Source organism: Semicossyphus pulcher, unplaced genomic scaffold, assembly GCF_022749685.1.
Source record: "Semicossyphus pulcher isolate SPU_LCO1_2020_fin unplaced genomic scaffold, fSemPul1.0.p SCAF_8, whole genome shotgun sequence".
Lineage (NCBI taxonomy): Eukaryota > Metazoa > Chordata > Actinopteri > Labriformes > Labridae > Semicossyphus > Semicossyphus pulcher.
Window position 1 is genome coordinate 21,576,837 of NW_027211759.1, and position 14,216 is coordinate 21,591,052.

Genomic DNA, 14,216 nt, shown 5'->3' on the forward strand with positions numbered 1-14,216 from the left:
ACACACACGGCTCCCCCCAGGGTTCTGTCTGTCCTCTCGCTGCAGGGTTTCATCTATAATAGTCTCACATCAGGCAGGCAGGGTTGTGGGGTGAACCGCAGCTTGTGGTCAAGCATGTCCAGAAAAGCACTGCCTACAACGCTACATACTTACACACTTACACACACATATGTACACACAGATACTAAGTCCCAGACTGAAGATGCATGAGGCACACTCCTGGTAATGGTGCCCAAAATTCATTGTCATTTATCATCTTCATTTGTTTATCCTGCTCTAATCTCACTGCTTAAACTGCAATTTACAGATAATTACATAAACAAGTACAAAATGCAACCCGCAATATATTGTTTCTGAGAGGGCAAGCTCAATTGTGGTAGTGATAACTTGCTGCCAGGACCTGCCAGTAGCTACCGCGACCTGCCAGAGGTTTAGTGGCAGTTCCCGTGGCTGCAAGGACCTGCCAGCGGAACTGCCAGTAGGTGCTGTTACTGCCACATCCTGGCAGCCACGGGAACTGCAACTACAGCTTCTGGTAGCTACCAGATGTGCCGCGGCAAGCTACCACTCCCACAATTGAGCTTGCCCTTGCGGTAATGAAGGATTAAATTGACTTTGCATAGATGTTTTGCTGTTCCATTGAACAATTTATATCACAATACCTTCGATTGAGAATTTACTGTTTAAGTTAGGATTAGGTAAAAGATTATCATTACACTACCACTAGTTAGGTGATTACTAAAACCTCTACTTATATTCTGGCTGCAGCAAAGACTGGTCTACTTTGTAAACACATGAGTTAGAGGTCTATCCATGGGCTCATTGAATTCGAGTTACATCTATGGTATCCCTCCCTATTAAATCTTGATTATGATAATGTTGTTAACCAGCTTCCAAAGGCTTTGTGCACACGCTACATTAATTTGTGCATCAAGCAGAAATGTACCAATTTTATCTGATGCAAATAAACAGTGATATTCCTTCACGCTTTGCAGTGTTAATGAGTTGGAGACACATCTTGATGCATATTTGTGCTTTTGCGGTCAATCTGTTGAACATCTAAAGCAAGACGCTTTCAACCTCATCAGCTCCTTCATCTCCATCCCTGTGGGGATTGTTTGCTAATGACTCTGTTGTGCTAACACACTCTGACGAACATGTTTTCTCTGTCTCTCTCTCACACACACCGTGCATGCACACAAAGCACAAACCCAAGCATATAAAGGCGCAGTATGTTTTTTCACGAGGTTTTTCATCCTTAGGGTTAATTAAGACTTCATCCAATCAGAGCACAAGAATTTCCTTTTATGTAACACTGAGTGTGAGGCCTAATTAACGAGCACAGCAGCTAAAAGAACTCCCTGATTACATTATTGGAGCCATTCTGAACTTATTTGCAAAGTTTCAAGCTAATTTGGGTTTTTCCAGTTGACCAGCCTTACCTGCTGACCTTCTCTCTCTCCGGTATCGACTCCTCTTCCTCGCTAACTATTGACAAGCTCATGTGTCAATGAACAGGCCGTGTATTCATATGTGGAGATAATGAGCTGAATGAGTGAATTACTGTTAGCTAATCACTGCTGTCCACCTGAATTATTGCACCAAATCATCTTCATTACTCACTCATTACACACTTTCTTTGTGGAAGTTGTTTGCACAGAACTTTAAAAGCAGCTTGCTTCCACTTTACATGTCAGTTTTATCGGGCTGAAGGTTATTGGAAAAACTAACATTTTGATAACTTTTTGTTCTGCTATATTTATTGCGATTTAAAAAAAACAAAACAGGAAATTATACCAGACAAATGCTGTGTGTTTCCATATAAACAATTGACTTTTAAAAATAGGCGAAACACTCTGCGGCACTTGTGGCCATCGCGTTAACTAGCTCTGGGATGAGGTGCCTCATGTAACGGAGCGTCTGCCTCGATCATCCCGCCGACAGGAGCTGTGACGACAGTAGTGTCACGCGCATGTTTACAGTTTACAGGCAGGTGAAACAGACTCTGCTGCACAGCGGTCAGTTATCTCTGTGCTCCGATGAAGAGCAGATGGACTTTTTCTATAAATTAGTCATGAAAGCGAGAAGCAGGCGAGTTTAATTTTGAATCAAGTAACAATGAAGTAGCAGCTTGACGTGTTTCGCACGTCCTGCAGTGTGACTATCGCGCATGCGAACATCACAATTGGAATGTTTAAAGAGGGGCTATTATGCTGTTTCACATTTTAAGACATATATATAATGTCACAATCTTGGATGTCCAGACTAAACGTGGGTGAAGGTTCAAATCTGTAGGTAAAAGTATGTTGGAGTAATCCCCAGGCTTTGCTGTAAATGTCAGGCAGTGTTGCCAACTGTTTTCCAATTAAAGTAGCTAGCATTAGCTCCAAAAGTCGCTAGAAGTCTCCAAATGACATCATACGCTATTTTGCATATTGCCGACATCATCATTTATTAATTTGCATAACGCTTAGTGGTTGTGAGCAACTCTGAGCTGTTGGCAGAGGAGCCATGTACTGCGAATACGCTCAGCAGCAAACATGGGAATGAATTACAATATAATATATTTCACTGGTCTGAAAAAGTCCCTAAATTTGTCGCTAGTTGCTTTTCTAGAAAAAAAGTTGCCAAGAGGGTCTGATTCTAGCGAGAAAGTAGCTAAGTTGGAAACACTGACGTCAGGTTTCACACAGTTTTTTCTCAGCAGGCTTCGGGGAGCTGGCCAATCAGAAGAGAGTGGGCTTGTAGGGGCGGGGTTTCTTAAAGGGACAGAGCTGAATGAGTCGTTTCAGGCAGAGGCTGTTTGAGGGCCTGCACAGAGCACCAGTGTGAGAAAAATGTTTTTTTTTAACTGTAAATGATGCTAAGCTACTCCACTATTCCCCACTATTCCTTTAATTGTGTTCTCTTCTAAAGATGTGATCTTGTCTCTGGTCTTGTGTAATTGAAATAGAATGCAATATTTTAATCCCTCAAATTTACAGCAGAAGCATTTTAATTTAAGGTTGACAGCAAAAATTGCCTTCTTGCGAGATAAAGCTTAAAATGACATTTAATACAACTTTCTCCAGCATCCAGTGCAATCTTTCTGTGCTGCACATTAGAAAGAATTAAATAAACCTCTCGTGCAAATATAGGCGACTGCAGGTTTATTAGGTTCACACTTTTATAACAGATATATGTGACGTTCAGATCTAATCGTGACGTTCTGTTCTGTGCTCTCTCTGTAGTCTGTGCAAACCAGTTCATTAATCCACATTTCACATCACAGTCCAAGGTCACCTTAACAATCCATTTTCTGAAATATGTCTTTCTTTGGGAGTGAGTGACAGAATGGGCCAGTTGACAAAAAGACACTTCAGACGGCCGACACAAAAACATGGCTGCCAAAGGGCGCCACCGCCCGCCTGCCCGTCACTGATAAATCACTCATCCTGCAGATGGTTATCACATGCATTCACACACACGCACACACACACACACGGCCGTCCCACTCCATCCTACCCATCAGGAGATTTGAAGAGGTTCATGATTATAACCTTTGACCTCAAGTCGTGGAAGACCTCTGCCATTAGACTCTATTACGACCAAGGTTATCCAGGGACACGTCTGTTACTGTGAAATGATGTGGCCTGTCCCCGGTCTAAGTGGCAGCCTGATGGATATGTCAGCAACCCGGGCACACATCGCAGACATGATTAGAGAGATAGAATGAGAGAAAGTGAGAATAAATGAAGGATGGAGGAGAAGGAGGAAGAGGAGGAGGAGTGGTGGCAGAATTGGTCTTGGATGGGAAGGGTAATGAGTGCGATTTTGAACGGGTGGGAGATGGATAAAGGATAAGAACTAGCCAGCCAGCAGAGACTATGTCCACATCGATTTACATGTCTGTGGCATTGATCAAACTCCCCCGTGTAGGGAATTTACCTCCTCCTCACAAAGGATGACTGATACAGTGATTATCAGAAAAACCTGCTGCGCTCCGTGTGTGTCCTTGCGTGCGCGTGCGTCTGTGTGTTTGTGAGGTCCACAGGGTGAAGGGAAAAAACGATAAACAGAGAAAGATGGAAGCAAGAGCAGGATTTTTTTTTGCAGTTCAACGACTTTGACTGGAATGAAATCGTACAAATATGATTTTATTTTGCTTTGCTCTCGGTGGGAATAGCTCAGAAGTGGCAGATAACGCAGCTACCTAACACACACGCTCCCTCAGCACATACATTTAAATCCGTCGTTCCGAGCCTTGTCTCTGTCAATTTCTAAACCAATTTTGGATAAGCAGGTCCTCCCAGGAACACATGTTAATGTCATCTTGAAGAAAGAGGCCGTGCCCTGCACAGAGTACAGGAAGAGTGCGTGAATACACACCTTGGCTCTTTGTGTCAAATGTCTTTTCTGCGGGGTGTTACGAGGCGCCTTTGTGTGTGTGTTTGCCCTTGAAACATATGTCCTTCCCTCATGGCTGCAAAGACTGACATAAAGCGCTGTGCAGCCTTTTACATGCATGTGTAAGCACAGACACATATACACACACATATGCATGCATACACACCAGCTTGGCGACCCTCTGCTCCTGGCAGAAAATACTGATTCTGCCCCACTGGCTCACTGACCGACATATGGATGGATAGATGGATGGATGGAGGTGGCTGTGTGTGTGTGTGTACAGTGTGTGTGCATCAGGCGTTAATGTGTCCACATGTCACATGTATGAATGGAAGATGAGCTGACTGCTTTTGTCTGTGAGCCAGTCGCCACGCTGTGCTGTCTCCTCCCATTCTGCTCACTGACAGGCGGAGCCGCCTCCCCCTCTGTCTGGCCGTCACCCCATCCATACCTTACTCCTCCATCACCCACATGTCATCTGGTGTGTGTATCTACAACACTCTTCTCCTTGCAACTTTATAATGAGTTTCATATGCTAAAGCTTAAATCAAACAGGATTGGGGAGAACAAGCAGGATACAAAAAAGCAACTGTATTAGTTACAGTTACAGAAAAAAAAAGTGGTAAGCTAATTAGATGACCGATACAGAAGATTACTAGCAGGATTACAATTTTAAAATACATTTTAAAATGAACACTAAAGATGCTCTACAACATCTGGAGTCTCATTTCTAAACCGTCCGTCCGACCGTCTCTGATAATGCCATGCACCTGCGCCACACGTTACGACACGTCACGACACACAAGTCTCACAACACCGCTCCTCAAAGTTGCCATCAACAGTCTGTGGTTGCCATGGCCTGTGGTAAAACAAATGCTTTCGCTGGGCGGAAATGGGAGCAACATCGCAGTACAGTACAAGTCATGCCTCCCGGCTCTTTGGTGCGAACGACGGGAGCCGAGTCGTAGGTGAGAGCCGTTCTTTTTATAGTCGTGCCCAAATTTCCCTGCCCGTCCGAGATCCACTCCCCTTTATGCCGGCAGCTTTTTTCAGCTGCAACCCAGCTACACCAGGTCACGTGCAGCGGAATCATGTCACCAAATTATTGGCAAATCATTAATTGTTTCTACATTATTCTGCTGTTTCCTTTTAAAATGTAAAAGCGCGGAATTTTAAATATGCGTGTTGACACGGGAGAATAGAGTGCAGGCACGTTCGCAAGTCTGACCAAAGAACGATAACTGCTCTCGCAAAGGAACAGAGCCATAAGATCTTTTATGTCTGTGCTGGTCTATGATGATGTTTTATACATGCACGCCTCTTCTCAAAGCTTACATGCTCTGGACACTGTGTATCATGGGTATCTATATCAAATCTATCTAAGGTATGCTTCCCTCGTACCTTCTAAACTATATCAGTCAGAAGAGTGCAGGAGCTTACAATCTTCGGTCCCAGGACCTGTTCTTACTGTCTGTCTCAAAGGTCAGAACTGAACTGGGGGGAAAAGGAGTTTGCTGCTCCCTTACTAAACTAAAGGAGCTGGTCTCATTGGAAGATTATCAGTCGGACAAACTGTCTCCTGTTGGAAATATACAGTAATTTACTAACCATAAGTACAGTGAGTCATAAGAGAGTAGTTTATGAATTTGCACATTACAATTCCCTGAATCAAAACCTTTCTAGTAACATGCTCCAAATAATCATTGTTGTCAGCTGACCCAGATTTTTTTGTCTGTCCTGTGAAGCACATCCATGTAGGTGGACTGCTCTCTCTCCTTCTCCTGATTGGCACATGCTTTCAGCTCCTCACATTACTGCCTCATCCCCTTAGCTGTTATCATTTCCCTCTCCGTGGGCTGTTTGGTGCATGGCACTGCTTAAAAGGTTATCCTTTCCCCGTGTTGTGTTAATTAGCAACAAAAGAGGCTGCAACACTAGGGGGGGGGGGAGCTGGCACTGCCACTGTGCTCTCTTTCTGTCTGGCTCCTCTACATTTCTCTTTTACTCTTCTCCATCGCAGAGAATTACACGGCTTACGCTTCATCCCTCTCCCGTTCTCTGGTCCTTCCTCTCTTGTCTTTTTTTCTCTCCATCCAGCATCCAGCTCTTGCATGCACTGTAGCTCCCATGTTAGCATAGCCATCCCCCCGTTTTTCTTTTTTTTTTAATCTGACACACATGGCTGCACTGTTGACTTTGATCCTCAGATCTCAGTATCAAGGGACCATTCACCCGCTGCCAGGGGGAGGTGACAGAAATGTCTGTTTTCCTTCTGTGTGCATGAGAGAAAAAAAAGAGAGAAAGGCGAGAGAAAAAGAGGGCGAGATGCAATAAGTGGAGAGTGAGAGATGACAGAGCCTGTGATCCAATATTTTCCCCTGTGGGATTTTGGGCCGGTTTCTCTGCGACATGTGTGACATGAATCTAATCTCTGTGCGTCTTTGTTGTTACTCGTCTCCGTCTCTGATCCCCCGTCCTCGATTACTGGACTCTTAGCCACGGTGATGAAACTATTGATGTCACCAGTCATTTGTTTGCTCGTCCGTTCAGCCACTCAGATCCAGGGCTGTAATTTAAAGAATCAATAGCGAGCTGATGGAGCTATGCTAAACTGGCTCTCATGACACGTGTGAGCAACGGTGACGACTCTCCCTCATCTATCTCTGTAGCTCCCGTCTTACCTCACTCGCATATGCGCTTGTTTCACTCTTCCATTACAAAGCACCATCTGCACCTACAAATTACAACATAATTACATGTAATAAATCACATCAGACACACTTTCAAATACAACATCATCAAATTTAAATTCCAGGGTGAAGAAACGAGTGCTCCAGCTTTTAATTTGAAAGATTAAAAAACTGTTTCCTGGAGCGAGGTTTGAGGAAGTCCTGTTTCATTATTCATCGCACAGCTTCGAGTTGTGTGTTGCTTATTTTGCTTGCTTTGTTGAGCCGCTTTCCCACTGGTCAAAAAACACCTGCTAACACCCGCTAAGGTTACAAATGACTCTGCAGTAGACCCGGGTAATTATCCCCTCAGCTCTGATCGGCATTGATGGGAACACAAAACCTGTGTCGACGCGCTAATCTCCGCCCCCTTTCCGGCGTGATGCTATGCTCCGTCTGTAACTTCTGCGATTCCTTCACTGACAGGAGTATACTCCACTGGCAGTGGGAAAAAAGACAATCGGCATCTATAAACAGGTCTTCCCAAGTCTGAAAAACCTGCGTCAACGTGCTAATTTTGGTGGGAAAGGTGTATTTGTTGTTAAACCCTGAACAGGAATCAACAGTTGACCTATTGATCCACTACTGTGGCAGGAACTGCCACTGATGGGAAACTCCGTGGGTCAAAGCCTTGCCAATCAGCTCGTCCACAAACCGACATTTTCAGCTAATGATGTCCACTCCACAAGATAACCACTGTAGCTGCTTTACAAGACAAATTATCTCCCTCTGTCAAATAGCCAATTTGGATTAGTGTCAGTCTTGCGATCTCGTTCGACCTCTTTTTCTGTTTTTCAACCCATTCTACCTCATGTAACCCCCAAACATCAAGCGAAGTCGCTTTACACTGACCTCCTGAGCATAGGAAGAAGAAAGATAAAAAGAGTAGGTGTGTGTTCATCTGACCACCTGTCCATCTGTCTATATATGAATGTGGAAATGGTGTCCAAGCGCCTGCTAATAAAGGTTTAATGAAGTGCCATGGAGGCGCGGAGAGAACTGTCCACACTCACAGATGTGAAACTTAATGAGAGAGTGTGAAGCCATGTACAGGAGCCAGGCCAGGAGAGGACGGCCACCTGGCATTTACACTAGCATGAGGCGTCGGATGTGTGTGTTAGGGAGTGAGAGAACAGTTGGTCACTTTGTGTCGAGCTTTCCATGCAGTAGTAAAATAACCCATGCACAGAAACAGAACATAACTTATTACAGGTGGGCTGTAAGGGATAATTGTCGGCTATTAAATGAAACTGTCACACTGTATAATGCTAGAAAGAGCAAGGGTTGCTTCATAGATTTACATTAGCGAGTTAATCAACAGCTAATCTTGCAATAAGCAGGCAGTTGTACAGTTAAGTCTCCACATTAAGCCTCATTTCTCTTATTTCAATTAACTAAAAGGAGGCGCTTAGAGGAAGCTTAGGAAGCCAGCTGCTGGCTCTGTAGCATTTCGACAGCTCATCTCTCCCTGAGTCCTGGCTAGCATTAGTCTCTCTGCAGGGAGCCCTGCTGCCAGCTAGCTAGCTAGCCTCTAAGGGTTCATTCTTAACAACGCACCTCAGCCACAGGTGAGAGAGTGGCACAGTGTATGGCTGCTGATAGCGCTCATTAGTCCCTGGATTAGCCCTGATTAGCCTAGCCGTAACTCCCACGGACTCTCCATGCTAATGCTAATTACGTCTTTACCACTTTACCCTTTTTAGACAAGCTGTGTGCCTAGCTTTATTAGCTGTATATTCTCTCATGACTTTCTCTTGGCTGCAGCATAAAGAGCATCCACACTGCATTGAGTTTCCCCACTTCAGTAGGTGAATGTAAGCTAATTCAGCAGGTTTTTATCAACATGTTGCTCTTGATAAGGAGTGGGGACTGGAATGCTGCAGAAACATTCATCAAAAGGGAACAATAGCTACCTGTGCTGACAGTAATCACCAAAAGAAGCTGTTCTGAAATGAAAAACATTGTGAGAGCATAATTAAGGGGGAGGACCTGATTTTACACCCAGTCAAGCAAACACCTTTGTGGGAGTTTAACAAAAACACAGTTAGCCCACAGATCAGAGCTCTGACTTTATTCCACATGAGTGTTCATGAAGCTAAGTCACGACGAGTGTGACACTAAAGCAGCGTGAAGGCTGTCACAGGCAAGTGACAAAGTGAAATTGACTTTGATGAGATTGAGATGAGGCAGAGGAGCCTTTAACTCACACTGTCCTTTCATCTCCATCATTGTCATTCAAAGCTAGGCACACAGGGTGGAGGAGATGGAGAACAAAAAAAGGTGAAGGAGAAGGGTGAGCAGATAAGCGGGAGAGAGAGCGGTGCAGGAGAGGAGCACGGGGGGCTGGAGATTAGCGGTGGCTTCTGTCGGAGTGGGCTCCATGCTGATTTTCAGTGGCAGCTGTACATGCTGACGACAACCTCCGGAGATGCTGACACAAATCCAAAGTGATCTGCTCGATTTTGGTGAATTTCAGCTCTCACCGGTCTCACAGCGCGCTTCAAATGTCTCGCAGCAGCAAAAACAGAACTTAGAAACTTGTGTGGACTCAGCTGCCTTCTTGTTCTGGACATAACGTTGTATGAACAGTCACCATCTAGGGAAAAAAAAAGCCTCCTCTGGGAGACATTGATTTACCTGAGTGGACACCTCGACCCTATTTCACCCACAGGCTGTACTGTTAGTGGACAGAAATGCTCAAATGTGGGATGTCTCACTCTGACAGGTTTTTTTTCCCTTCTTGTTTCCTGTCTCACAGAGCTGAGTTGTGTTCACCTGAGGCAAACCACCGGATTATGAAATGTGATTGCAAAGTATACAGGAAGGCTTGCTTTGTGAGCGAGGAGAGGACACAGTTTTTGTTAGATAAGACAAACACAACCTGTTTTCCTTCAGTTTTCAAAGCAAACCATATTTTCCAGCCGAGATAGCAGCGCTCGCTGGCCTGGATGCCAAGCAGAGTGTGGTCAGAGCTTATCTCTGTCCTCTCTGCCAGGAGAAAGTGCCAGTCAGCTCCTTCCATTGGTTTCCTTATTCCTCTTAAGCCCTTGTGCTGGTTGTGTGAAGTGTTATTAGAGATTGCTGCCTCACAGATTTGTCTCTCTAGCAATGACCTTCACAGGTAACCTCAACAAAAACGACTGCTAAGAGCTCATCACAGGTGTTTTTTTTTTGTCTCCCTGGTACTTCAGTTTCGGCAGCAGTGAGAGGAAAGTTCCAGTTCAAGAGGGCGGATTAGGACAATTTATCCTTTTAAGAACATAACTGTGTTAAAGTTGAACTAATCAAATCTTTCTCTCTCCCTTTCTCTTCTTCCCCTTTCCCCTGTCTGTCCCTCTCTCACACAGGTGGAGCGAGAAATAGCTATCCTGAAGCTCATAGAACACCCGCACGTTTTAAAGCTACATGACGTCTACGAAAATAAAAAATACTTGTAAGTATTCCCAGAGGATTCTGTATCAGTTTTTCTTTAAAGGAGCAATTAGCCCCTGGAAAAAGCCAAGTCAAAGCCCTGTCAGTCAAAGCTGGTGTTCTCTGTAATCAATAGAAGCAATGATATTGGAAATTGGAGCCATAGCTGTGGAGAAAGTTGTACAAACAGCTCGTGGTTTCACCCATTCTACATTCCTACAACACCCAGCGTGCACTTTGCCCCTCCCTCTGAAAGGAACAGCCCAGCGAGAGACGCTGCAGGCAATGGCTCAGAGCGGTCAAACTCTGAAATACAACTAGAAAATACCGGTGGATCGTCTAAAAAATCTCCAGGTCTGCAGTCTACATTTCAAACTTGACGATTTTGAACGAGACATGACATCTGAGGCGGGCGTCCTAGATTGAGGAAGTGTAGTTTAGCAAGCTCCCTGGCCTCCGCCAGATGACACGTTTTACATAGTCTGGCGGAGGTTTTCCAGGGCCCATTGGAGAAGCAGACAGCATCCTCCAAAAGCACAGAGCAGAATCGTCATTTATTCCTACCATAATGGCATTAGCTCCCCATAATAGCATGATAGGACTGAGGTTGAAAATCGGCGAACTGGCCCTTTAATCATACATAAATGATCTATTAGAATGCCAGAACAGCCTTTAGATCATTATACCGGCCCACAGAGCAGTTGTGATTGGTGTATTGTGATTGGAGGCTACCACTGATACCCTTAGGGGGGCGGATGCTCCATTTGTATTGGCATGAAGCGTTTAATTTGGTCGCGCACGCCAGGGGACTGCTAATAGGGAGAGGAAGTCTCCGTAATGTAAACACCATGGCACGCTTATCAGAAAGGCAACACCAATGCATTAAGCAACATTAGCCATGGAGAGTGGCATCAGCATTACTCTGCAGCAGCAGCTACACACATATGCACACGCAGGCACACACATAAATCTATTAGCTAACTTTAACTGTGGTGAGTGACAAGCCCATCAGCAGTTTATCGTCGCCCTCTTGATCCACAGAGGGACTGTTTGTCAACTGGATTCAATTAGTTCTCATCTTGAGCTTACAGGCCAAACAGGATCGGACACGCAGTCCTGTACATGTCATCCGTTAAGATGATAGGAAGAGCAGAATATTGGGATTCATCCTGTAATTGGATTATTAAAATCACATTTGGTGCCCATTGCTTCATCACGTTTGACAGTTGGTCACTAGTGACATCACAGAAAATTGCTTTATATTCATGCCTCACATCAGGGATGTTATTTAGAGTTAATATTGTTTCAATTCAGGTGTCTCCACTTTAAGTACAATAATTGATAGACGTGCAGCGCGATTTGAGGCAGCAGTCCCAGAGCTTTTAGATTTATTATGCTGCTGGCACAGAACCTACAACGAGCTGCTTAAACTGGTGTGTGAGTACAAGAGGTGAGGGGGAAGTGGATAGAGTTTGATGCATGGGCCGACGATATTTTATTCATGCTAGAGATGAATGAACGATCACATCATGATGTTAATGTAAATAATGCCCCAGAGAATGAAAAGTGGTTGCTGAAAATGAGCTTGATGCTCTAAGAGAACACAATAAGTAGATTTGTAACAGCGCTATTATGAATGGTTCGTTTTTATTTTAGGTTTTCTGCAGGAAAAAAAGGGAAAAGAAAATAGAAACACATGCAAGACAAAAAGAGCAAAGTAGGAGCCAAGTATATTGCAGTTACATTTTGGTGATACTCCAGTGAGTTAGTATTGCACTTCCATTAAGTTGGGGTACTTGCGAGAGAAGGATTAAAACAGGATTAGTCCAAATCTGTGCCACATATCCTCACCAGAGTACGGGTTGAGCTCTAAATGTGCTTGATCTCACAACTACTTTTTATGAGGCCGTCCCCGCCTGGTTAAAGCCTACTCAGGTCACAATCCACACCCTGCTTTTAGAAAGATCCCCCTCAAGAGCCACAGAAATTATCACACCACAGTTTAATTGGTGGAGTAGTTCCTGAGAAGTGCCTCGTGGTTATCAGTACAATTGGAGGGCTGCATGTAGACACACTGACTGTATCCACAGCAGAGAGAGAGATGAGAGAGTATTTCACCGCCTGTCTGAGTTTCAATTTGTCCAAGTGAAGATGGAGGGAGTTTCAGCGCAGGATATACGAGCAGGCCGGTACGGAGCAGGAGCACGGCACCGTTGGCTTTCAGCCCACAGATGCAGCTTTAGGCCTGGGTCAGCAGAGATTTATCTCATCCCTGTCCCCTCGGAGGCGCGGAGCAGACTGTCTTCTCTGCGGGCCAAACCACACAAGCTCAAAGGCCAGCTTAAGATACGTGATGGCAGGGAAGATGTATGAATGTTTGAGGAAGGTAAAAGACAGAATTACAACACATGTATACAGAGAGGAACTTAAAAGGATTTTCCAGTATGTGTTTTCTTTGATGTCTTTTGTCTCTTTGCCTTGATTAAGCGAGTGCTGAGACAGTCTGTCACAGGAGCTTACAGTGTCTGTACCTTAGCAGAATTCAAAAGCTCCTGAATCCCTTCTGTCAACTTTTCCATCTTTTTGTAGCGTAATGTAGCTCTATCACGCCTCTGATGCGTCCCATTGGAGGTCAGAGTGTATACTATATCAGAACCCTTCACGTATACAGTCTGCATGTTTCACTCTCGTACTTTGGGGAGAGCTTTCATGTGACAGAATGAAAAACAAACAGTCAACAGGATATGACTTTGGGGAGATCCTGGGTGTTTTTTCTATGTAAAATGGCTGTGAGGGAGCCATCTTTCCCACAATGCTTCTGTTCATTTCAGACCTCGGAGGTCCCTCAGTTTCTTCAGGGCCCTTTCTGAAGGCTCAGAAGAGAACAAGGCTGTCTCTTCCTGTCCCTACAAGTCAAATCTGTCTTTTCTATGTGTGTAGCAGAGCTTCTGTTTTTGTCCTTGTTTCATCTTCTCTCCCTCTCTCTGTCTCAAAGGTACCTTGTGCTAGAACACGTGTCCGGTGGTGAGCTGTTTGACTACTTGGTGAAGAAAGGCAGGTTAACACCTAAAGAGGCCAGGAAATTCTTCAGACAGATCATGTCTGCGCTGGATTTTTGCCACAGTCATTCCATATGGTAAGTGCAATCGAACCTGAATCTCAATGCAACACCATGCAACACTACCTTAGACGACTTATGAACCCCACAGGTTCCACATATTAGAGTTATTTGGGGTTAAAACCATAAAAGACAAATTCACCATCTGCAGAAATCCATCAAATAATTTAAAAAAGTAAAAATAAACAACCGTCCCCAGGAGGTGTAACAAAGTCAAATTGGTTGTCATACAACATTGAACAAATAATGTGGGTTGCTAAGTAATGAATTCTCCCGAAGTGAATCTACCATCTAAATTTCAATCAGTTTATTCATAGCTTTGGAGTGCTGCTTGGTTTTCAAACCAGTGATTCAATATGGAGATTACAGGAGTGAGAGAACTTCATATTGCTTGTTTATGAAAGTGTTTATTTTTCCTCCTTCTTAATGTTTCTCTTTAAGCATCAAGCCTAAACAGCTGAGGAAAATTTAAACAAAAGAAAGTTACCGTAACAACACTTATCACCTCATATCTTAACATATAGGTGGATCTAAAGTGTGAGCTTCTCGTTTTCATTGTATTTATGTAGTTT

At 44.2% G+C, this 14,216-nt stretch overlaps 1 protein-coding gene across 2 annotated transcripts in view; it reads left to right on the top strand.

Annotated features, from left to right (window-relative positions):
- Positions 1-14,216, top strand: part of brsk2a (BR serine/threonine kinase 2a) — a 194,728-nt gene that overhangs the window by 126,882 nt on the left and 53,630 nt on the right. For both annotated transcript variants that reach the window (XM_069685877.1, XM_069685876.1), the window contains exons 3-4: positions 10,463-10,548; positions 13,522-13,662. In XM_069685877.1, the coding sequence (XP_069541978.1) occupies positions 10,463-10,548; positions 13,522-13,662 (227 nt within the window). The remainder of the gene's footprint in view (positions 1-10,462; positions 10,549-13,521; positions 13,663-14,216) is intronic.